We start from the raw sequence: 22,712 nt of genomic DNA, 5'->3' as shown, positions 1-22,712 counted from the left end.
AATCCGTTGTTGTTTATGAAAATTTACAACATAGCAATACAACTTAACGACGCGGCTCCTCTTCCTATTGGCCGCAGCTTGTCACGTGGCAGGGAGCCATGAACATGAACTTTTTATATCAAATTTCCAATAGCGGAATACAGCAGCCTTTCATTTAACGGTCTCGGGCTTCCACGCGGCTGTTTTCATCAGCGACCTTCTACATTTTTACACCTTTTTGGGGGAGGCTTCTCTCGGTCAGACAGGCTCGACGCGAAGGAGCTTTGCTTGGGACATGACTGGATCGTTTGCTGTCGCTTTCCTGACACGTTTGGGCAGGATGAGTGGAAGGAGCCCCGGTGCGTCTGACCCCCGGGAGCCCCAGTTTCCGTCCTGGGACTCAACTATACTTCCATCCGTCACTGCCCGTCTGCACCTGCAAACTCCCTTCTCCTCCTCCGTTTACAAGACACCTTCACAAGGTAAGACAACTGAAACCTGTCACTGTGTTTGCTCTTTGATCAATTTGCAATGACAAACAAATTAAGCAAATACTAATCAGTATTTTATTTAAATATTGCACCTCGCTTGTTTTCTGTTGAAATATCCAGAGGTTTAAATCACGTGGAACTGGTTTAATGTTACAGTTTATTTAATTGTTTACTGAACTGAATGGCAGATGATACGATCCATCTGAAAGAGAACACTAGTGGTGTTTCAACATTCCTGTCGGGTCTTGCATGCTGTCGAGACATTGTTTGTTTGTTATTGGATTTGAATGTGAATGGGCTTTCTGCTGCAAAATTCATTGGGTGGATGCTGGCCAAAAGATGTGCTCTTTATCGCCCTCCTGTGGAGACACTGGGGGTATGTGGTTGCCGTTCGGCCTGTTTTTGCTTCGAATGCCTTGTGATGCAGGCTCGACAGGCAAGTCGACCTCTATTCCTGTGTGTCCATGCAAAATGCTCCTAAATTGTTATTAATACGTGTGCATGCATTCCCTCACTGACTTTGCTGAAACGACCAATGGGACACTTTAAAGTGACCCAAACAATTCTTTTTTTCTACCGTTTGAATGACCCACAGGAATGTCCCTGTCGATAGTATTTTTAAAAGGAAAATATTTCAAAATGTTTCCATAAGGTGATTTGCACTCGCTGTTTGCACATCAACGTTGTTCACAGTGTTCCTTAACGTGCACTTAGCGAGCCTCATATGTAGTGAGACACTGCAGTTATTTGCTTCGTACAATCAATTATCAGTCGATCAAGCAACCACGTTCTGAAGATTTAAATGCAAAGAAATATTTTTGCAAGGTATCAATCGTGCAAAAGTGAATGCATAGTTAACTGCATCAGATATAATGTGCATTTCCTATATTCCATATCTGCGTATGATGACAATTAGTTTATATTTTGTTCCGAATTCGCTTTACAAAAATGTTACTTTTACATTTATTGAGTCTGAATTCATTGACTGCTGTTGCTCCCGAAATCCAATTGTTTCTGTGGGAAAAATATGTTTGTCTGTTGCTATTATGGTTAATAATTGCTCATCGTATTCCTTAAAATGTCGTGTCCACTGTTAGTTTTAATCGTGCCACAGACGTGCGTAATGATGTTTAGGCAGAAAAAGAATCATAATAGTATAATATTTTATTTGTATACTTTTAGATTCACGAGTGCTGGTGTGTGAGGGTGCCTGCAGAGTGCACTACCCTCCTGTTTTCCTGCAGCAGTGGTCCCCTCGCTCCCAGCCCGACATTGTCTGACACCAGTGCGAACTCACTCCTTTCATCTCCTTTCTTTTGGTCCTTATTTAGTTCCTGGGTGTGTCCCTGGCTCGACTCGGTGAAATCATTTTCGTGGGAACTTTTTTGCTATTGGCCAGCCATAAATCAGCTGTTGGAGCATGATTGTTGAGCCAACACACTCTGTAGTTCTTCTCTTAGTGTGGGTCCACTGGATGTGGGAGCGCGGTATTCGCATTGTGCCTTCTGGGGGTCTGTAAACGCAAAAGGTGCACATACCTAGAACATAATTAATAATCTATATCTCACTGTTTTTGTCAGTAACACATGATTGGGCTTGTGCTGGGTGAAGGGGCTGCTCGGGGGAAATAGCTTTTGGGGGGAAGCAAAGGACAAGTCACTGCCTTCGAGAGACGAAGGTACCATAAAAATTCCACAAGGAGAAAACCAAATGGAGAGCGCCAGACGAGGCGCCATGCCTCTATTTAGGCTTCGTGTGTCGGGCTCTGCAGGTCTCCTGTTTTTGTTTTCCTGCTCAGATTTAACACAGACAATAGATGGTTGAAGTACAATGGCCAGTTTACAGTAAGAGCTGCAGTGATAGCTGGAGAGAGCTTCAGATTGTATTTATTTATTAATTTATTTTTAACACGTTTTGCCGAAAACTAAAAAGGTTAATATACCTTTTAATCATTTTGATAATCAATCATCTTTAATTTATGTCTGTGCTGTCTTATAATCTACCAAGTAGACAAATGCTTTAAAAAGATACTTCAATAATACATATAAATCGCCTTTAGTCTATATTTTTAATAAAATAATATATATTTTTATAGTTTATAAGTGTAAGTGAATTAAGTGAAATTCATATCCGCTACCGATTTGTAGCCCAATGTTAAATACGAATAGCTTCCAGTACAAATACAAATGACGACTTATCATCTGCATTTTGTGGCTTTTTGACCTTATATTTCAAACAAGTTGGCTTCTTTTCATACATTAATCGTTTCGAATATGTCCCCTTTTATTTCCTTTCAAATGTCATTTATTTTGTTTCTTTAAACTGCACAGTGACTGTACGAATACTCTGAATAGCTGCTATAAAATGAGTTGTTTGTTGTTCTCAATTTTGTGCTGATCACAAACGTGCACATACTAAAAATGGAATTTGATAAGATGTTGACTGTTTACAAGTCGATATGAACGACAATTTGCCTCGACGGCGCAGTAAAGTCGGGTTACGTGTAAAATGCTCATAACCTCTAAAGGGGTATTGTTCGAAATCGTAAACCAACCTAAAATAAACAGTAAAGTGGTTTTACGTGTGTTCATATATAGTCTATATTCAAAGTTGTTTATTCTGCAATGTGGCAAACACACAAAGGACTGTCCTTGAATGGCATTCTATGTGTTAATATTCAACATTGTGATGTTTGCTTTGCCCAAAACATATTCATTAGTCTTTTCCCACATTAGTGGCTGTTCGTTTGTTTTATGATTATAAGAAAGCGTGAAAAAACGCAGACCTGTTTTGAATGGGCTTTTATTCTATTAACTGCGCAGACTATTTGCACTCATCGCCTATCATAACATGCATAACACATTCTGATCGAATTATTTCTGTACACTATCTTCGCAGAGATTGCACTCTCAGCATGTCACTTGTTGTATTGTTTAGGAGCCCGTTGGTTTTTGCCGCAATGGTCGTTAACCTCTGAATGACCCCATGTGGAGCCCACGCCTCAGAAACCACCGCAGACAGGCAGTAACACAGTTGAGCCAGAGGATGGCGCACCACGACAATCCAAAACACCCAAGCTGTGGCTCAGAGTTCGCCCTAGCCACGAGCGCATGGAGGCGCGCCCCCTTCACATCCCACCCAGTATTTCCTCCATGCACGAGTCTACCTCTGGAGGTCACCAAGCAGGATTTACGACTGGTCAACAAAAGCACGTGATACTCCGCCGTACCCCATATTTGGGTGCCTACGTAAGAGAGAATCAAGTCCATGTCCCACTCATTTCCATAATTCATCATAAATTGTGCAAGGGTGCTATAGGACGCGCTAAACCATAAGAGCCACAAATCAAGCACACAGGTTTTTGCTATTTTACTTCTAAAACAATAAAAACAACAACAAATACCTACAACGAGCAAACGGTGGAATTGTCAACAAATGAGCTCCTATTTTGTGAACTCATTCTGCGGTCGCTATCCCAATGGCGCGGACTTCCAGTTACATAATTATGGAGACCATAATACGGGAAACGAGCAATACAGAGACTCAACCGCCGTGCATTCCAGCAGGTATGGCTATGGCTACAACGGGATGGACCTAACAGTCGGACGGACCGATACCGGACACTTTGTAGGCAGCGAGCAGACACAGGGATACTCCCCGAGTCACTCAGCGGCGACAACACCCTCGGTGGAGCCGGTCAGGTACACTCAGTCCGCCAACAGCACCGGGACATCGTCTCTTTCGCCACCACCAGAACCACTACCGTGCTCCTCGGTCGCCACCTCATCCCCGGTCACCGACACTCAATCTCAACACCGAGCTGTGAAAAACTCTCTAACGACCCCGTGCTCGAACTCCAACGGAGGCACGCTGCTGCTCAGCCGGGACTGTGTGTCCAAAGCTTCGCCCCTCGAGGAAGAGAAGCCTGCAGGAAGCGCACCAACAACTCCTCAAAATGTCACCGACTCAACACAGCCTCAGATATATCCATGGATGAGAAAACTACATATAAATCATGGTAAACTATTTCAATTTTTCATGATCTTGTATTGACTTTAGATAGCCGGTGCTGTGTTCTTCTTTGGTAAAGGTGTGATCTTGTTTAGAGCGTATTCAGACTTTTTAACGAGAAGCAAAACAGGCCAAAATTGGACAATTTTGACACAGAATGTATTTACTTTCAAAGAGACATGAAGCGCCACAGGCGCCTCTCACCTGTTTGGTGTATTACTGCTTTTTACTGTCAGCATAGACCAGGTAGGGATAATTTTATTTAAAAAAAAATATATATATGGTTTAAGTTAGTTAAAATATACATTAGATAACTGTGTTATAGGTTATAGTGTATTTTTAAGGTTAAATAACCCACATGTTACATCCTTAGGCTACTACTTCATTACTTATTCATTTTCGCAAGGTGCAGTTGAAAAGGTGTGTATCTTACATTGCTACTGTTGTTTTTAATAATTTGGGGATCTATTAAGCGTAAACGTAGTCAACTCTTAAGCCATTCCTGCAGAATGAAAAAAAAGGTAAAAAAAACCAACCAAAAAATAATAAGAAATGTGGTCAAAAGAAGTTTCTGTACTGTTTTGTTTTAACATCCACTTTGTCTCATATATCTCCCCCCTATAGATTTGTCAGGACCAGAGGGGAAGAGAGCCAGGACAGCGTACACCCGCTACCAGACCCTGGAGCTGGAAAAGGAGTTCCACTTCAACCGGTACCTGACCCGCAGGCGGAGGATCGAGATAGCCCATGCCCTCTGCCTCTCGGAGAGACAGATCAAAATCTGGTTTCAGAACCGAAGGATGAAATGGAAGAAAGACAACAAGCTGAAGAGCATGAACATGGCGGCTGCAGGCGGGGGAGGCTACAGGCCTTGATATTCCCTCCTCCACCCCTGATAGCGAGCACTATGAAAATAAAACAAAGATTGTCATATCAACTTACTCCTCCTCCTATTTCAAAAAGCGCAGAGACTTGTGAACGGGCTGTGTGCGGGACAGGGGACACCCCACTCAAGTCCACTGTATGTTCAACCACCGTCCCATTATATTCCTTAATATTATTTCCTTTTTTATTTCCACCATGGTAATGCTTATGTGATTTAAAAAAATGCATTATGTACAGTTCTGTCTAGATTTAGTAGAAAAAGAAACGAAATAAATGTTTGTTTAAATTATTTCTTGTTCAGACGAAAAAAAATATAAACGTCAAAGCTTGAAATGCTACCTATACCGCAAATAAATCCAGTAAAAGTTGTGTAATGCACTCAGAACAATACCAGCCTAAGAAATAGAGGGTTGAGGTTGAGCTGCCTTTGTGTTTAGCCTTCGTTTTCTATGTATGTACTGTATATGTATGTATTTATTTGTTTGATGTAATGTAACAACTTGTCAGATAACTTGCTTCCAAAAGTAGAGCCAGCAAAGTACGTACGCCTTGTGTGGTTATTGTGTGCGTTGTGAACACATGAATGGACAGAGGTGGAGACTCAGTCTTGTATGTATGTAGCCGTGCCTTGCATCTTTGTTTTGTTTTTTTATTTGGCTGCTGTTTGCGTTGTTCACCTGGACATCTTAGTAAAAACGTGTTTTGTCTTTGTTTTCTCTAGCTGTTTTGATGTGGAGGGTCCCCACAGTAAATCCCATTGCCTATTTGTATAACTCCATCGTGACTAGCTTTTTGTAAATGTTTTTCAAAGACTGGAAGTCAAGAATATACTATAATATTAATAATGATGATGATGACGATGATAATGGCCATTATAATAAACTTTCTACTGGAACGGCAACATTACAATGGGTGAATGTTTTTGTAAAATGTTAAGGGTTTGTTTCGACGTTTGCCACGACTGCATCGTGGAAAAGAAAGGTCAGAACTTGCTGTTTGGTCTAAAATATCAAAGTCACCAGTATGAGCTGTCAGACATTGTAAAAAGTTTCCTCTAGTAAAATCCTCGAATTCAACAGGTCCCCTTGAATGAAAGCTGCATGTTTTACTCACCTTGCTGTGGAGCGGGGAGCTTTGGGGTCCTTGGCCACTAACCGGCTCCAGTGGCCGGCCGTCCCCTTGCGCAGAGACTCCTGGGCTATTCCCTAAGAAACAGCTCGACTTTTCAAGCTTTCAACTTTATTAGGGCCGATTCTAGCTCTCTGACATTTGGGTGCTAAATGAATGGGGGGTTTTGTCTATGAATTAGATCGTAAAAATCATCCGGAGCGCGGCCAGATAGGCTCACTGGCCATAAACGGTCACGTGGTAGCCATTAAAGTAAGTTTTATGGTTTTGGGGAGTTGACAGTATATTGCACATAACATATAATCGCACTGACGGCGAGGCTTCGTCTGACTCTCTCTTTGCAGGGTGTAAGTGTTACTTGACCGGTGCAGACCGTCACTATTGCTCAGTCTGCCTCAGTATGGACCGGACGCTTTCCAGGATGAGGACCGCGTCTCTGGGTAAGTTTCTGCAGACTATCCGGTAGCCCGAGAACAGCCAGCCTGTGTTAAACAGCCTTATTATTGTATTTGCTCCCTCTATTTGTCCCTATTAGTCCATTACACTAATTTGTCAGTTGTGCAGTGCTGAATACTGGTCTCCGCAGATGTTGCGCAGGGTTGGGTCCGGCTCATGGCTATTTAATTGCTTCCTTCCCCGTGTAACTTGTTTCCCTCCATCTGTGGTGCAACTCATAATCCATTTTTACATGTTGGATAATTATCCCTGTGTCCATTTCCACCCCCACAAACTTCTAGTTGTTGTCGTTTTATTACATTGGAGAATTCACAGACCGTGAACCAGAAAGTTTCCAAAGGATGTGTGGAGATTTCCTTGATAAAGTTAACTGCTAATGCAGGCCTACAGATTTACAACTAGCTCCGTTTGATTGGATTCTGTATGTGCTGATGACTTTTGGAAGTTCTCTGTCCATCTCTGGAACAAAGAAAGTTGCAGTTGTTGTTTTGCTGAGCGCTGCGCTCCACATGTTGGCACCGTGTATGTCTTTAGGACGGGCTGTAAACCGTGTCAAGTAAACACAACATGGAAACAAACAGCAGTGGGGAGACGTTTGAAAAGGAATTCCGTTTTGTGTCAGCCACGTCGTTTTGTGTTTGGGGTTGAAAAGTTCAAATGACCTCTTAAAAGTCACTCTCGCTTTGTGGTGACCTCTTGTCCGACCAGTGCCAGGGCGAAACCAGCCACTATCGGACCCTGATTCAAAAAACATGGATTAATAAAAGGATGAATTTAAAAATCTTTTCAAATGCTTTTTTTGGAGGCGTTGGCCTTTTTCTTTTTACGCCTCTGCGAATTGTTTAACTAAAGAGTATGTGACTCGATGCACAATTGAAATCTCCAGGCCAAATATCAAAACAATTTTTGGATATCACTATTTGAGTCTTGTGAGTTTTTTGCAGCAATACACTTGCAAAAAAACACCCAGATTTCTCAAAGTTGTACATGGGTGGATTTGCAAAGCTAACATTGTCCGTATGCCATCAAAACTTAGTTTGAATTTTGGTGCAAAGGCCTTCTGTATAGACTCATTACTGGTTGTTTCTCACATTTTCTGCAAATAAAAAAATGTATTTACCACTTTAGATAACTTACTCAATCGATTTCCACCAATGCTGGAGTGGATTTTCAAATCTGGTCAATCTTTGAAAATACATTCTGGACAGATGAGGGGGAATTCTTACAAAATGTATTTAAATATTCACTTGTTTTCATCAAACAGAAATCAAAGGTTGCACCAACTGTAAAATTAGCAGAATTAATCCAAACTGCTAATATCCCTCGGGTTATTATATAACAAATGATATTCTTTGTTATGTAAATAATAACAATTTTAACGAAATACGGAATTTTCACTATTTCCAACTTGAGTTCAGACGCACAGAAAAATCCAACAGGACAGAGAATGTGTCTATTTGGAAATGAAAACCGTTGCCAATAATTCAAAAGGAGAAATTTCGACAGGGCCCCATGTGCTACTGCCAGGCAGAGAGAGAGAGAGAGACGCGCTGTAGGTTCATCTGGAGGTCAGCCACAGCACCAAGATAAATCTGCATCCTCTCAGAGCCACCAGCAGAGCTCGCTTTAGGCCAAGTTCACTGTCACCCTGCTGTATATAGAGAGGGGAAACTACTCGCACATCCACGTTACCACGCGCACACTGGGCTTCACTTTAATGACACGTGTGCTTGGCGTTGCCTATAAGCATAATGCGTATAAATTAATTCACCAAGGGACACAGAGCCTGTGGTAACGTCCTGCACTGGAGGAGAAGACTATGTGAAGTGAGAGGGGGAGTCTAACTTTCAGTGTTGCCTCCAACAAAGACTGTTGGCTGCTTTGGTTGCTCTATAACGCTAATGAATGATTTGCATATTTTACGGCCCTATTAGTCTTGAGTGGAAGCCTATTGGATTTATCTTTTCACTCCCTCGTTGGAAACATCATACAGCTACAATTGCATTTTAGGTCTTGTGCTGGCATCTTCACTAATTATGAAATTTGTGAAAATGATCATCGTGATGGCAAGAGATATACACATTGTTCAAATCAATTTTTCGTTTCGAGAGGGGTAGATATCTCACCGGGCCGGGACAGATGAGAGCGAGATAGCAGCAGAAGAGGAGAAAAAATTGGGGTCAAAAGTTTAGGCGCTGAACAAGTCTCCGTCATCTGTTCACTCGGAGCTTGATGCCAGCCTTATAATAGCGATCTTGACTCTCCACACAAAAGACAGAATAGCTTTGAATTACATATGTTGCACGGTGCACTCCAGGTGAACCCTGAAAGTGCGGTGACCTCGCGTTTGGGACCCGGGGAGGGGACCCCCCACCCGTCCCCAGCAACAAGATTGAGTGGCTGGCGTTTTATTAAGGCGGTTGATTGGTGAATTTCCTTTGAATAAATTGCATTTGATATGTTTAGGGACGAGGGCAACATTTGCATTTTGAGGATTGATACTCTCGACCCGGTCACAGGGTAATGGGAAGGCCCACAGCCCCCAAATTGAGCCCCCGGACCCCTTAAAAAACATTTAGCCCCTCTCTTCCTGATCTGATGAATAGAAGCCTTTTAGGAAAACAGAAATGGCACAGATGTCTTTGTGAATTCTAGAAATAACGCTTTTTTAAAAAAATGTAGAAAAATATAATTGGCTTTATATACATTTTATTTTTACTGGGCCTATTTAATCCCCTTCGAAAATGAATGCAGCTATTTCTCAGATAAGCTAAAGCATTGAACCTTTGTTGTATGTGTGAGAGCGCAATGAAACATACAAGTGAAAACAACATGGCTGATAACAAACCCAAATTGACACCAAAAAACATTATTAACTATATAGACATTATGTTTAAAAAGCCTTAAACTGGGTCTGGGTTGAATCACATAACTTATTATATGCAACCGGCAATGCAACCGCATGGATCACACGATTTTGTTAAAAAATAATAATAGAAGAATAATAGAACAAACTTGCAATCTGGGATCCCTTTGATAAAAAAATCCCAATAAAATCCCAATAAAATCGGACTATATTGGTACTTTAAGGTTAATGCATTTTTTTGTCATGTCAAAATTAAATTAATTGAAGAAAAACTTTATTTCAAGACATTTTTTACAAATCCTAATTCATTTCTAGTAATTTAGCACATTTGTCGGCATGTACACTGCGCGGCACAATACGTGCATTGCACTTTGAAAATGTTGAAATGTATTAACAAAGGTCAATGAAATGAAGAGAATGCGGGTCGTTTGCTCATTCAAAACTTTGTTTATTGAATTAAAAATAAAAAGCTTGTCAATGAAGAATGGAAATGTCCAGATACGATGCAAGTGAGTTCAACTGAAAGTCAATGCGCCAAATGTTATTATTTCACTCGGGTTTATTCTGTAATTTTCAATAAAAAGCATCGTTTCATACATTTTAATAAAAAAAATGGCACTCTGATCTTTAACTTACCTTAAAGTGCACACTCCAACTTATTTATATATATATATATATATATATATATATATATATATATATATATATATATATATATATTTACATCTGTAATACGTCTATAACTTACTTCAGTTTTTGAAACAAGTGTCGCCCTTCTCTGAAATATTCTGTCTCAATACGTTTAATTATAACATGCAGCTCTTAACTTAGAGGAATAAAGAAGTTGACCATGCATTTTCTAAAGGATGGAGCTGCTTTTGTTCGTCTCTTTAACTACCGTTGAAGGCTTGAAAGTCACTATGTTTCTGTCTAATCAAAGTTTGCAGCTGTAGGCTGTATTATTACTGCAGCCAAAGCCATAGTTATTGTGAAGGCTCGTTTTGTTGCCAATCCTTGATGTGAAGTGGTGGAAAGGACAATCACACGTGACATACTGTATACAAGAAAAATATTGTATTACCAGTGTATACTTATATCAAAATATTTCCATTAGGGCATGAAAGGTGTTTTCTGGCCCGAATCCTAGGCACATCTTGAATGCAGAGAGGATTTTTTATCCCGCCGTCAGGGCTCCGTATAGACAAGAGACCTTGTGAGAGCCATCTGCAATCTGTCACTATCGTTACAGCACTTCGCTGATAATCTAAATTTACAGTAAAGTGTCAGCTTGATGTATATTGGCTAAATAGACCTTCACCTCACAGTATATGCTCTGAAAGGGAACACCGTGATCTGGCTGTTATTATTTAGTCCTAAAATAAAGATCTCTGAACACAAAGCTGTAACGGGTTTTATTCACATTAAGAGCAAATTAGGTCTTTACATTTTGTGGAAAATTACTTACATTGTGTGAGTTATTTTTAACATAGCTTCCAATTGCTTCCTTTTACTTCAATGGTCAATTTGATGATATTGATGATGTCCTATTATGTTTTGTGCATGCTGCATTGTTCGAGAGATTTTCCGATGCTTTATTGCATTCAAATATACAGCAGCACCTTGCAGGCCTGGACTAGATAGCGGAGACATTACCAGCACCGTTATTAAAAGACTTCTTTTGGAGCACTGAGCCGGACTCTTGCATCATGATATGTTTTAATAAAGTCATTCACGAGTGAAACAAAGAAAAAATACTCCATATGGCCAAAACAAGAAGAATGACCTGTAAAACCCGAGTGCTGATCTGGCCCATATTTATACAGTATACTTTAGAATGGCAGCAGAATGTAAATTTAGATATGAGGTGAAGTCGTTTTACCGCTGACATTATGTTGACATATTGCCTCTCAGGTGGTCTCTTGGCCATATGGATACAGTGGATATATGGCGAGAAGTACATCAGCTGCCATTTACAATGAGTTAGGTGCGAGAAAGCCTGTTAGATAGTAGCAGCTCTGGCTTACAGCAACAGTGTGCTACAAAAAAAAGCAATTTTGAAGGGGAGAATTTGAGCCCTGCCTCTGGTTGCTGTGGGGTGGGGTGGGGGGGGGGGGGGGGGGAATAATAATGTACCTGTTAAGTCGTCTGCATAAAAAAAAACTAGAGGTTTCGTGATGGAGATCAGCACTGTGAATTTTTTTTTATCAAATGTTATATCAGACCATCTGCAGCGGATTTCTTTAGTTGCAAGATCCCCTATTCCACATATTCTAACACATAGTTTTACGTGTGATTTTCTAGATAGTTTGAAGCCTTTTGCACATTAAAAAAATCCTTTGGGAACCTTACTGGGTGCTGACCCAAGCTAAGTACTCCCCCAACTCCCGAGGGCTGAACAGACCCTGCAAAACTGAAGTCCAAGTCCGGGGTGAACCCCAGGTCACTGCGTCTAACAGATATGAAAATGTCGCCTCTTTGGAAAAAGGGCACGCCTTGTTGTTTAACAAAGAGTGTCAATGGGAAAGATTAATCAGAAACAAAATGGAAACGGTGTCACTTTGGGGTCAGGCAGAAGTTATCTCTGTTTAGAGGAGCGAATAGAATAGGCGGGTGGGGGTGCAGGAAAAAAGGAGAGAAAAGAAAGCTTTCAATATTTCCAAAGTTTGGCCTCTTGTTTCTCCATGCAGAGGCCTTGTTGACGTGGACAGTGTGGATCCGCTTTGTGAAGAGCTGCTGCATCTTCAAGGGACACATATACAGTGTGCCACCTCGGACATGGGGAGGAAACAAGATCTGGACTTGATGGCTGATGTCGAGGAGCACGGTCAGATACTTTACTATTTTTCTTAGAAGTATGCAGTTTCAAAATTATTGATGGTGTTCAATCTATTTTTATATATGGAAGTTTCCCTGCAGTAATTACATTTACTGCTAGTATTATTATTGCTATAATTATTTAACCCTGGAATTCAAGACATATTTTAGTTAATACAGGGCGATGTTGTTACCTTAGCCTTGGTTGTTTACAGTAAAGTGGTGGTGCAGAACGCACAGGAAAGTCATGTTAAGATACTGCATATTTGTTTTGAAATGTTGGGAAATTGTTCCTTGGAAAGGTTTAAACAATTTCCAAATTCAATCCGATTTGGACAATTTTAGTGGATGCGAGAGTGCTGTAGAGAGAAATTATGGCATGGACTGCAGATGCCACGCTGTGTTTGGTATGTGGCTATAAAGAAAGGTACGACCACTGTAATTGTTTGTCCGGTGTTTGGATTTCCTTTCAATGGCAGTTAACACAGCAGAACTGATGATACGTGATGGCCGTGCGATCAGAGCCAGATAACTTGTGGTACAAACACAAAGCAGAAATAGCTGGAAATTATTGCTATGTCCTGGCCAATTGCTTAAAACAACCGTTTTCACATATACATGGAATGAAGAAAAAGGAGCCTTTTGCATTTACGGTGGTGTGCAACGTGAGAGATGAGTGTTTTCTCTTGTTTATAAGTGTGTCATAAGCGAGTATCACCGTGTTTCACTGATGCACATGTCATATGCTTTAAAGGTAGGCTTGTATGTCCGCAGAGCAGCGGCTCGTCAGTGCTTGCAGGAAGCTTGTGTATTGTTATATTTTTCGATCATTTGAATCAGCTGTACAACATTACAGTTTGCACTGTTGTGTTGGCGTGTTTTTGTTTCCCTGTTTGTCTCTTTATTATGACTCAACACGTTTTCAACTCCAACAACCGATATTCACGACACTAGCTATTAGAAATAGTCCTTTGTTTGTGTTAACCTTTATTTTGTCAGGGCTTGGATTTCATATCCACTTTCTGTTACACAGGAGGTGGATTTTATCACATGGAGGAAAGCCTCACCCACATAAGTTTGGCCCCATGCAGTAAACAAGTTAGTTGATTGGTTTTGCTTTATATACTGTGATTTAATAAGGAAAACATCAACGTAAGCCAGTCCAAGCAGTGTTGGTGGTACCAATGCCATGCTTTCCATTGGTTCCTGTTTACATGATGCCCACAGGATGCGCAGTGATTGGTGGCGCTTCACACGTGACCAGGCAACTTTGTACATTTGACAGGGAGTAGGAGGGTTTTGTGGAGATCAGAAAAACGACAGCGCGATAAAAATTAGTATTGTTGCACTTCACAAATTAATGACCATGAGTTCCTACTTGATAAACTCCAACTATATCGAGCCTTCCTTTCCTCCATGCGACGAATATCAGCAGAGCGGATACATCCCCAACCCTGGTGATTACTACGAGCGGTCAAAAGATACGGGCTTCCCCCATCACGACGAGCAATCCTATCCGAGGTCAAACTATACAGAAACGGGGTACGATTACGGCAACGTTCCCGCCACCGGACTCGATGATTTCGGCGAAGGACATCACGAACAGCCGCAACCGGTTCCACAGAGCCACGGTCCTCGCGTTACCGCGGCCCCAGATGGTGGCGCAGGGGCAAATGCGAGCAAAGACTGCAGCCTCGCCGGTGAGGTATATCCCGGTGCAGCGAAGGGCAAGGAGCCGGTGGTCTATCCTTGGATGAAAAAGGTCCACGTTAACAACGGTGAGTTATCGTCACGGCTAAATAGCAGAACCACTGAGAAACAACCACTGGAACACACGCAAGCCCATTGAGGCAGCACTAGTAGCAGCCCTTACAACAGCAATTTACGACTATCGAGCAGCAGGGTCGGTAATTAAGGACCCTCGTAAATTTTATTGCCTGTGTTCGTCTGTCGGGGCCATGTGCTTTTGTTGCTTTTTAACCCAAACTACCTCCACCACTGGAGCCGAGCCAAACTGTAATATCCAACCCCGCTGTTTGTTAATCATTTCTAAGCTTGATATGTCCCTGGATGCGAGTGCTTGTACACTCGGCATCTCCACATTAATGCCATGTCCGTAAACTGAAACAAGGCAGACAGTAAAACAAACAGAGTGGCTGTGATTTTCCAGCAAACCCAGAAATGTTATAGAATTTTTCCACCATTTAATATGTCCGTTGGAGGAACTTTACTGGTTTGGAATAAACGCTATATCAGCCTGGATGTAACACCTGCTTGCATGCCTGTGTATGGCTTTTCCCCCCTCCAGTCAATCCCAATTACACTGGAGGAGTGCCCAAGAGGTCCCGCACTGCCTACACCCGCCAGCAGGCTCTGGAGCTGGAGAAAGAGTTCCATTTCAACCGGTACCTGACCCGGCGCAGGCGGGTGGAGATTGCGCACACCATGTGTCTGTCAGAGCGCCAGGTCAAGATCTGGTTTCAGAACCGGAGGATGAAGTGGAAGAAAGAGCACAAGCTTCCCAACACCAAGATCCGCTCTTCCAGCTCGGCCTCGTCCTCAGCCTCGGGGGCCCAGCAGCAGCAGCAGCAGCAGCAGATCAAAACAGGCCAGCAGCTTGTCCCCACGCCGTGCACTGCAGGTCTATAGTGCCTGAATGAACCCCATCCCACAAAAAACCCAATCCAGACTGAGATGGCAAATATCACAAGTGGAATTTGATGGACCGATTCTCAGTATTTTACACATGGTGTTATCTATTTCACCTTGCCTCTGCCATTGGGCCCCTATCACGTCCTTTGTACCCTTTCTCCTCTCCGGTCGTCCTCGCCCTCTTCATATAAGCTTGAAATTCACCTTTAATTGCCACGATGGCAACTGAAGTGTTTATATATTTGTTTATTATTATGAAAGAAGGATAACGCACATTCAAACGTATGGATCAAAATGTATCATTACAGTTAAAATCGAGTGAGTTAAAAGTACGTTTTAACTCATTTTTCTATCTTCTCTTTGAGTATTGTTTTTTATTATTATTTCTCATGGAAAGCTCTAATATACTTGAAAGATATTTAGCGAGACTCTAGATGGCTGTTTAGAGGTATAGCATCCGTCAGAGTAACAGTGTAGTTTGTGTGTTTGAGTCGGTTGGTTTACTGTTGAATGTAGTCCATGGTGACTTTCACATTTAATGTACATAGGCAAATCATAATGAAGGCACAACAAGAGAAGCATTTCGTCACGTAAAAATATGTTTGTTGTTATTGTATGGTCTAGGTTTATTTGTGCTAGTCCGTCCCATGTTGTGCTGTGTTCTAAACTGTGAATATTTGTATGTGTTGTCTCAGTAATGACCTTTGTGATGTAGGCTAGTGTAGGCTCAGTCTGTCCTTGTGAAATAAATATGTACTTCACTTATAAGGTTGACTTTGTTTTGGATATTATGTAATTGCTAATACTGACTTGGCTTTTGCGAAATATGTATTTTTTGAAGCCGTGCGTAATAACATGCCAGATGCATGTATTTACCTCTTTAAAATAATATTAATAATTTGGGGATTACATTTTCAAATTCGAACATTTTACTTCCATGTCGTTTGCTTGAATTACAGCGTATGGACGTGGAATGAAAACAAACTGTGATTCATAAAGCATTTGAATCAGTTATCGAGTGTTTGGAGATGAATGCGTATAATTATGATAGTGTGCGTAAAATTGCATGCGTACAATTGTGACCGAACATTGGATAATTTACTGCACCGCACTTTAATAATACTTGAACTATTAACTTTGTCTAAATAGAATCAAATTCTATTTGGTTTATTTATAATTTATTTGCAGAGATGATTCACGTGTTAATGATTGCGCAAAGCTGCGCAGTTTCTCTTCTGTAATATTTACAGAAATGGTAACAGATCCAACATTTCAGGTGTTTAATATGTGTAACCTATTGTGAAGGAACTATGTCTTACACAAAGTATTTCCGTATTCAAAACATTGCGTTAAAAGTATTTTGCCTGACTCCATTATGTCTTTCAACCCTCACTGACTGGAATTATAATCCGAAATGTGCCAGAATGTCACGCGGATCTTCGTGGGTAAATATGACATGTGGTTGGGGTTTAGGAGGCAGCGATATCAGCTGCTTAAGAGTTGCAGGCTTTACTACTGATACTGGAATCAAACCAGATTGTTAAATGTATCCGGCCTCACATATTGTTCTCTCTTGCCATTATAAGGAGATCGCAGCCAACCTCAGTGCACCAGAGTGCGAGTGTTGGTCACTACCTGATACATCCAAACAATAGAGTTCAACCCGGGGACACGGCCAGCTCTGGCCAATCACCAGCTCAGAGCACTTCTTCTGACCCCTGACCTTTCAACACACACAATGTTCAGACCATACATCAGTGCTAAGACCTCCACGGGCTTCTTCTTCTCATTTACGATTTACCCAGAGACAGCGTGGAAACAAAAACGTTGTTTAGGTGTGAAACTGAGCCATAGATTTCCCCAAAATTATTCTTAAAGACAGCTCTTCTGCAATATATCACAGAAATACCCCTGTCAGGTCGTTCAGAGAGGGCAGATATGAACTGAAACATGCTGTCATTGGGCAAAATATTCAATATGTTTTGGCACTTATGGTTTCTGCTCAATATATCTATGCCAATAATAGCACAATGGATGGGTCAGCAATGCATTTAATAGTAAATGAGATAACACTGAACTCACCAAAATTCCCACAGAAAAAAAGCCACAGAGTGACAGATTCATTGTCCGAATTCACACAAAAACGGTTTTATAGATATTGATACAGTTTTTGTTACATCTTTCACTCAACATTTGTGTCTGTATAAGACAAATTATCCTGCAGAAATGTAAAAACCCTCTCCGCATATACTACCCAGCCCTCTGTGTAGCACTTGCTGCAGACATGGAAGCTGTGCAGAAGATGGCGTTGAGGCTGATTGGCACCGATTTTGCGCAGACTCCAAGAAGTCCAACTAGTTAAATTACAAGATTTCAAGTCATTTGATTCGCGAATAGAGGTCACTTCCAATGTACTGAAATTTTAATTCGCTCTTTCACGTGACTTGTTGAATAATGAATGCCCCGGGGTCAGAAATAGATCTGAAAATCTGCCTTATTTTCATTTGAAGTGATGCTCTGCAGGGTGCGAGTCAGATCTCTTCTCATCTGACAGTCACAGAAAACTGTCCGCTGGACACAGACTGCCATGACTTGTGAGTAGATTTGGTTGTTTTTTCCTTGTATTTGTGGAGGTGTTAAAGGATAGTATGGCTATACCAGAAGTGGAGTTTGCTTCATGATCTTCTGGTTAATATTCATGTATATTGTAATATGATCTGCTTATTTCCAGCTATACGTTACTTTAGATTTTCTGAGCTTGCTAATATTCCAATCCATTATTAAGCTCAACTAATTTCATAGGCAAAACATGTTTATTGACTTAAAAAATACATTTTTTACATAATATGTGTATGTGTTTGTGCTTAAACGTTTAAAGATACTTGAACCTATAGGAAATATGATACAGGACAGCAAGTCGAATTGTCCACAGTTTCTTAAATCTTCAAACCACATTAGGTTGATGAAATGTAATAATCACTTTGCCAACAAGTGTTTTATAAAAAACTTTTCTTTTTAATAAATTGGTACACATTTGATTGCAGATGTAATGATGTGGGTGCAGGTGAAACTTTATTGGGAAAAAGTACAATCATTTAAAATTGACATGAATAGTAGTGAAATGAAGCATCAGCCTGCAATTATGCTTGCAAAGTTTACCTCAAAAACACTAAAGATGGAACAAAACTTGGTGGTTGTTTGTATGAATTTTGAATTGGCAACGTTTCTGTTTGTTATTATTTGTTATGATTGTGATCAATCTATCAATCTATAATTCCACTATTGAATTTAAAGATGAGAGTAAGTGTATTTCAACAACAGTAACAATACAAAGGGCTTCTGTTGTCTGCAAGAGCCTTTCAATGAGAGTGAACACAATAGGCAATTTAGACACAGATTAAACATTAACAAATCACCTAGGGTATGTGACAATGCTAATAATAATAATATAATAATGATACGTATTTTGCAAATAACTCCAAAATGTAACGGACAGCAATTGACTAAAAACCTACCAATATATTTCATTTCGTGACTATTTCACGAACTGCCGTGAGACTATGTTATTGTATGATCTAGGAACATTTTCAGTCATGAAGAGCCAGTAAGAACATGAAAATTGTTTTATTGCAACCACCTATTCGCAAACAATTACGTTGTCTTAGTTCGTCTGCATCCGTGCATGAGAGATGTTTCCAAGTCTGCTCAAGGCGTTGAATTTCGCATTAGCCTTAATGTTGGCCGATGTAAACCTCACCGAAAGAGTTATCTTCGCCTGAGTGTAGGTAACCCAAGCCTGGCTGTTAAGAGCTCTGAGTGTCAACATTGTGGGGAGATATGGACCGCCGTCTGGCCAACATCCAGAGGTCTGCGCCTCTAACTCCTCTTTGCTGACAGTGATAAGGAGCCCTGATTTGTGTAAATAACTCTGAAACATTTGTTTTATGCAAAAACAGTTCAGATTTAAGACATGATCAATCATCTACTACTTTTGAGCAAAGGGCAGGTCTAGAAAAAGTGCAACAAAAATTTAAAAGTAGGCTACCAGCCGCGGGCCTTTAATTGGTTTCCATCTTCTTGTTTTTCAACCCAAAATAACTTCCCACTCGACTCTCTATGCCTCTGCCCGGGTCAGGGAAAAGTTCAGGTGCTGTGTCGAAAGCCAAAGTGGGATTAGCTTCCAGAGCACGGTCATGTCCAGCCATATAATCCTATAGTGACAGCTCCACATCTGTATTTGCAAGAACAGAGAGAGAACATGATAACACATTACAGACAAACTGTGTAACAAAAAAAAACCTCATGCGTTTAAAACCTGTGCGTAAAACCTCTTTTCTAGTCCTGGTCATTGTTAATCCTCCTCTTTTCTTGAGTTGTTGAAGTGTTGAAGGTAAATTAATAAGAGCTGGTCTGCTTCCGTTCTTGTCTTTAAAAGTTTACCGCTCAAGTTGTAGTTTGAGAAGACAAAGGCTGGTGTGGGAGTGGGATGCTGTCTATGTCCGCCCCGAATGATTAATCGTTGTGGTGGGATTTTTCCACGCCCGCTGCTCGGTGTTGACGGAAAACAAGCGCCAAACGGTGCCGAGAGAAGAGAATCTCTTCCGGGATAGGACTTTAGGCATTTCACAGGGTATATATCTACCATTTTTTAAATAGGAATTGGTTTATATTATGGTGGTTTTGGCACACAGCAGGATTTTGTACCCAACCCCACACTTTTGCACCCAACCCCTCCCCCTTACAAAACACTTAAACTCATCCTTTGCAAAAAATCTGTAATTTCTAACACCACTCAGTTGGTCAAAGGAAACGGGTAGGTGCATTTAGGTCAAATGAGGGTCCATGTACTGAACAGCGGGGTCGAGCAGCCTCTCTTTGGTTACCTCACCTCCACTTTCCGCTCACTGCTGACTGACACACATCCCTCACGACCACCAGGACACCCTCCTATGTAGGACAGGTAAATGTGTGACATTTTTTCGCTTGGCCAAAGGCATGCAACATTTCGCTGATGGAGAACCAAATGCTGATTAAGTGGCACTACAACCAAACCGTGCGACTCTGGACGAGGGGGGCGATATTGAGTAAAGCTCTCCACAGCCCCAGCTGTGTTGTAAAGATAAATGAGTAGACGTATGCCACTCTTAAATAGTATTTTAAAAGCCCTCTTCATCTCACATAGTGCGAATTGTCACGCTGCAGTGCAAGACATTCTGGTTTGAGCCTGCATGGCTCAGAGCAGAGCTGGCTGCACTTGAAACTCTACATAATACAGGCAGCCTTAGCTCTTTCAGCCGCTAACAGGCACCAAATATATGGCACTTTAAAACTGACAGAACGGTCTTTCCCTCTGAATGGGCGACACGTGGAAAAGCTGCTTCTCTGCGAGAGACTTGCTCTTCTGCCAGATACATTGCAGTGTCACATACCCCTCTTTTTTTCTCCCTCCGAACTGATCCGTTTCTCCTCAGGGGCAATGACTGCCTCCATTAATGATTCACGGGCTCAAATAAAAGGGATTTAAGTTGACGTTGCGTCACGTGAGTGGGGCGCATAATACTGCGCGATGTTATGGCACGGGGAAGAAAACCGGAGCCCCGGTCTGGCCATATGATGCTGATTATATGCGGGTTACCCCCACTTTCCGTGAGGGGAGTCCGGTCTTTATAGTTTGTTTTTCGAGCTGAGAAAAAGAAAAGAGCGACAAACTGAAAGAGAAAGGATCCCGGGTTTGTGGATGTATTATACTGCTGTCACGGACGGATATGTTTTTCCACGCGGACAGAGTCAGAGATCGAGCTTTGGGAGGATGGATTTTATTTTGAGGTATTTCCGCCGATTGTTCATTACTGTCGTGAGTTATTGCTGCGCGAGGCAGAGGTCAGTAAAATAGGTGTCCAGGGTTTCTGCAGGGCGAGACAATGTAGACAGGTACCAAGAAGCTACCGATATCAATTTATCTGTTAATATCTCCGATTCATCATAGCTAATCGAATGAAACATAAACAGACCTTCAGATTTTACACACAATATATATAGGTGACGATTTAAGGTGTTGTGTGGGCCATTAAGATATAGGAATGTTTCCATGTTATGCTTCCTAAGTTAAGCATTATATTGAAAGCATTATTAGTTTCCATGTGAACTTGAGTAAGACAGACTGAATTATTTCTGATGTATTCATATTTGTAATAGTAAAATCAGCCATTTGGATAAAGGGGCCCGTACAACAGTTTGTAAATAAAGCGGCCATTTAAATATTGGCTTCCAAGAAAAGACCCCAAGCAGACCGTGCGGCTGCTTCAAGGTGCAACCAGTCCTATAAAACAAAACATCTCGTCTTTACGTGGGGTTTTGTGCGTAAATGATACATCAAGAAGATTTACATAAAAAGTAGGGGGAAAGCGGTGAGGTTGTGTCGCTCCGCCAGGGAAACGAGGATATAATGGAAGACGGAGTGCCATCCAGGATCGCGCGGCCGTGCTGAGGTCACGGCGCTGCTCCTTGATTTATGGGCGCAGGGACTTGGGGAAGATGGTGCGCGAGAGCTAATGACTATTCGATCCGTTTGTGGAGAAAATGCTTACCGGCCAGCAGGGAAACTACAAACACGTTATTTGCATTGTCCCATTTTATATTATTAGTGATATTACGCTGATGGGGAGCAATATTTGTTTGTAATGTTATTTTTGTCTGATGATGGTCTTTGCATTCTGGCTCTTATTTATGCATTTTGTCTATTGTTTTTACGGTCTTTTGTTTGCTACTGATACATATATTTTGGTTGATATTTTGTTGTAAATGCTAAATAATAATGAAGATATTAATGCTCTCCCTTAGCTGTAAGGATATACCTTAACACAAAGCCTTGGAGCCTGCTGCTAAATCTAAAATCTTACGAAATAATTATCTTGAAAATGCTTGCATCGAATTTGACTAAATTAGGTTTAGCCTGTTTTCGAGATGTTTCATTCTGCGCCTTTTTAAAAAATAGGCCAAAACAATTACGTATACTAACAATAGACTTATTTACAATCAAACTGTCTTACCATAAAAAATAAAAATCGCACTAATATATTTTCCAGAACACGTTTAAAGGTTGTATTATCTTCTCAGAAATTGAAAATGTTTATTCCTCTATGCAGAAATCCAGCAAAGTAAAATCAGGCCATCGCACGGTCTCCGAGACACCTTGAACTGCTTTCGGTAAGTCCATATATCTTTATTGATTTGTGTTATGAATGCTTGATGGTGATATCCTTATTCAATTTCTAATAAGTACCACACACGCCCACCAAAGCACTTGCAGGGATAGAGAAGCAGCCTATGGCTTGTACATTTCCTTCGAGCAGCAATATGACCAGCCCGAGAGCAATAATTCCTTCTCTTCCACTTGTCTTTGTGGTGTAATTTGTCACTATAAAAGTGAC

The 22,712-nt window shown here is 41.1% G+C and overlaps 3 protein-coding genes across 3 annotated transcripts; all 3 read left to right on the top strand.

Moving 5' to 3' along the window:
- Positions 1 to 192: 192 nt before the first annotated feature.
- LOC306708081 (uncharacterized protein) lies at positions 193 to 22,438 on the top strand. The gene is made up of 4 exons (XM_079175772.1): positions 193 to 461; positions 6,839 to 6,934; positions 12,504 to 12,640; positions 22,428 to 22,438. The coding sequence occupies exons 1-3, from the start codon at positions 275 to 277 to the stop codon at positions 12,617 to 12,619; spliced, it is 399 nt and encodes a 132-aa protein (XP_079031898.1). The 5' UTR covers positions 193 to 274; the 3' UTR covers positions 12,620 to 12,640; positions 22,428 to 22,438.
- hoxa5a (homeobox A5a) lies at positions 3,740 to 6,256 on the top strand. The gene is made up of 2 exons (XM_079175596.1): positions 3,740 to 4,488; positions 5,106 to 6,256. The coding sequence occupies exons 1-2, from the start codon at positions 3,906 to 3,908 to the stop codon at positions 5,354 to 5,356; spliced, it is 834 nt and encodes a 277-aa protein (XP_079031722.1). The 5' UTR covers positions 3,740 to 3,905; the 3' UTR covers positions 5,357 to 6,256.
- On the top strand, positions 13,991 to 16,039 carry hoxa4a (homeobox A4a; the record flags this gene model as incomplete). The annotated part of the gene is made up of 2 exons (XM_079176512.1): positions 13,991 to 14,408; positions 14,939 to 16,039. The coding sequence occupies 2 exons, from the start codon at positions 13,991 to 13,993 to the stop codon at positions 15,277 to 15,279; spliced, it is 759 nt and encodes a 252-aa protein (XP_079032638.1). The 3' UTR covers positions 15,280 to 16,039.
- Positions 22,439 to 22,712: the final 274 nt, after the last annotated feature.

This window comes from Pholis gunnellus (genome assembly GCF_910591455.1).
Source record: "Pholis gunnellus genome assembly, chromosome: 16".
Taxonomy (NCBI): domain Eukaryota; kingdom Metazoa; phylum Chordata; class Actinopteri; order Perciformes; family Pholidae; genus Pholis; species Pholis gunnellus.
Note: the sequence above shows the minus strand (reverse complement) of the source record. Positions and strands in the feature narration are given on the sequence as shown.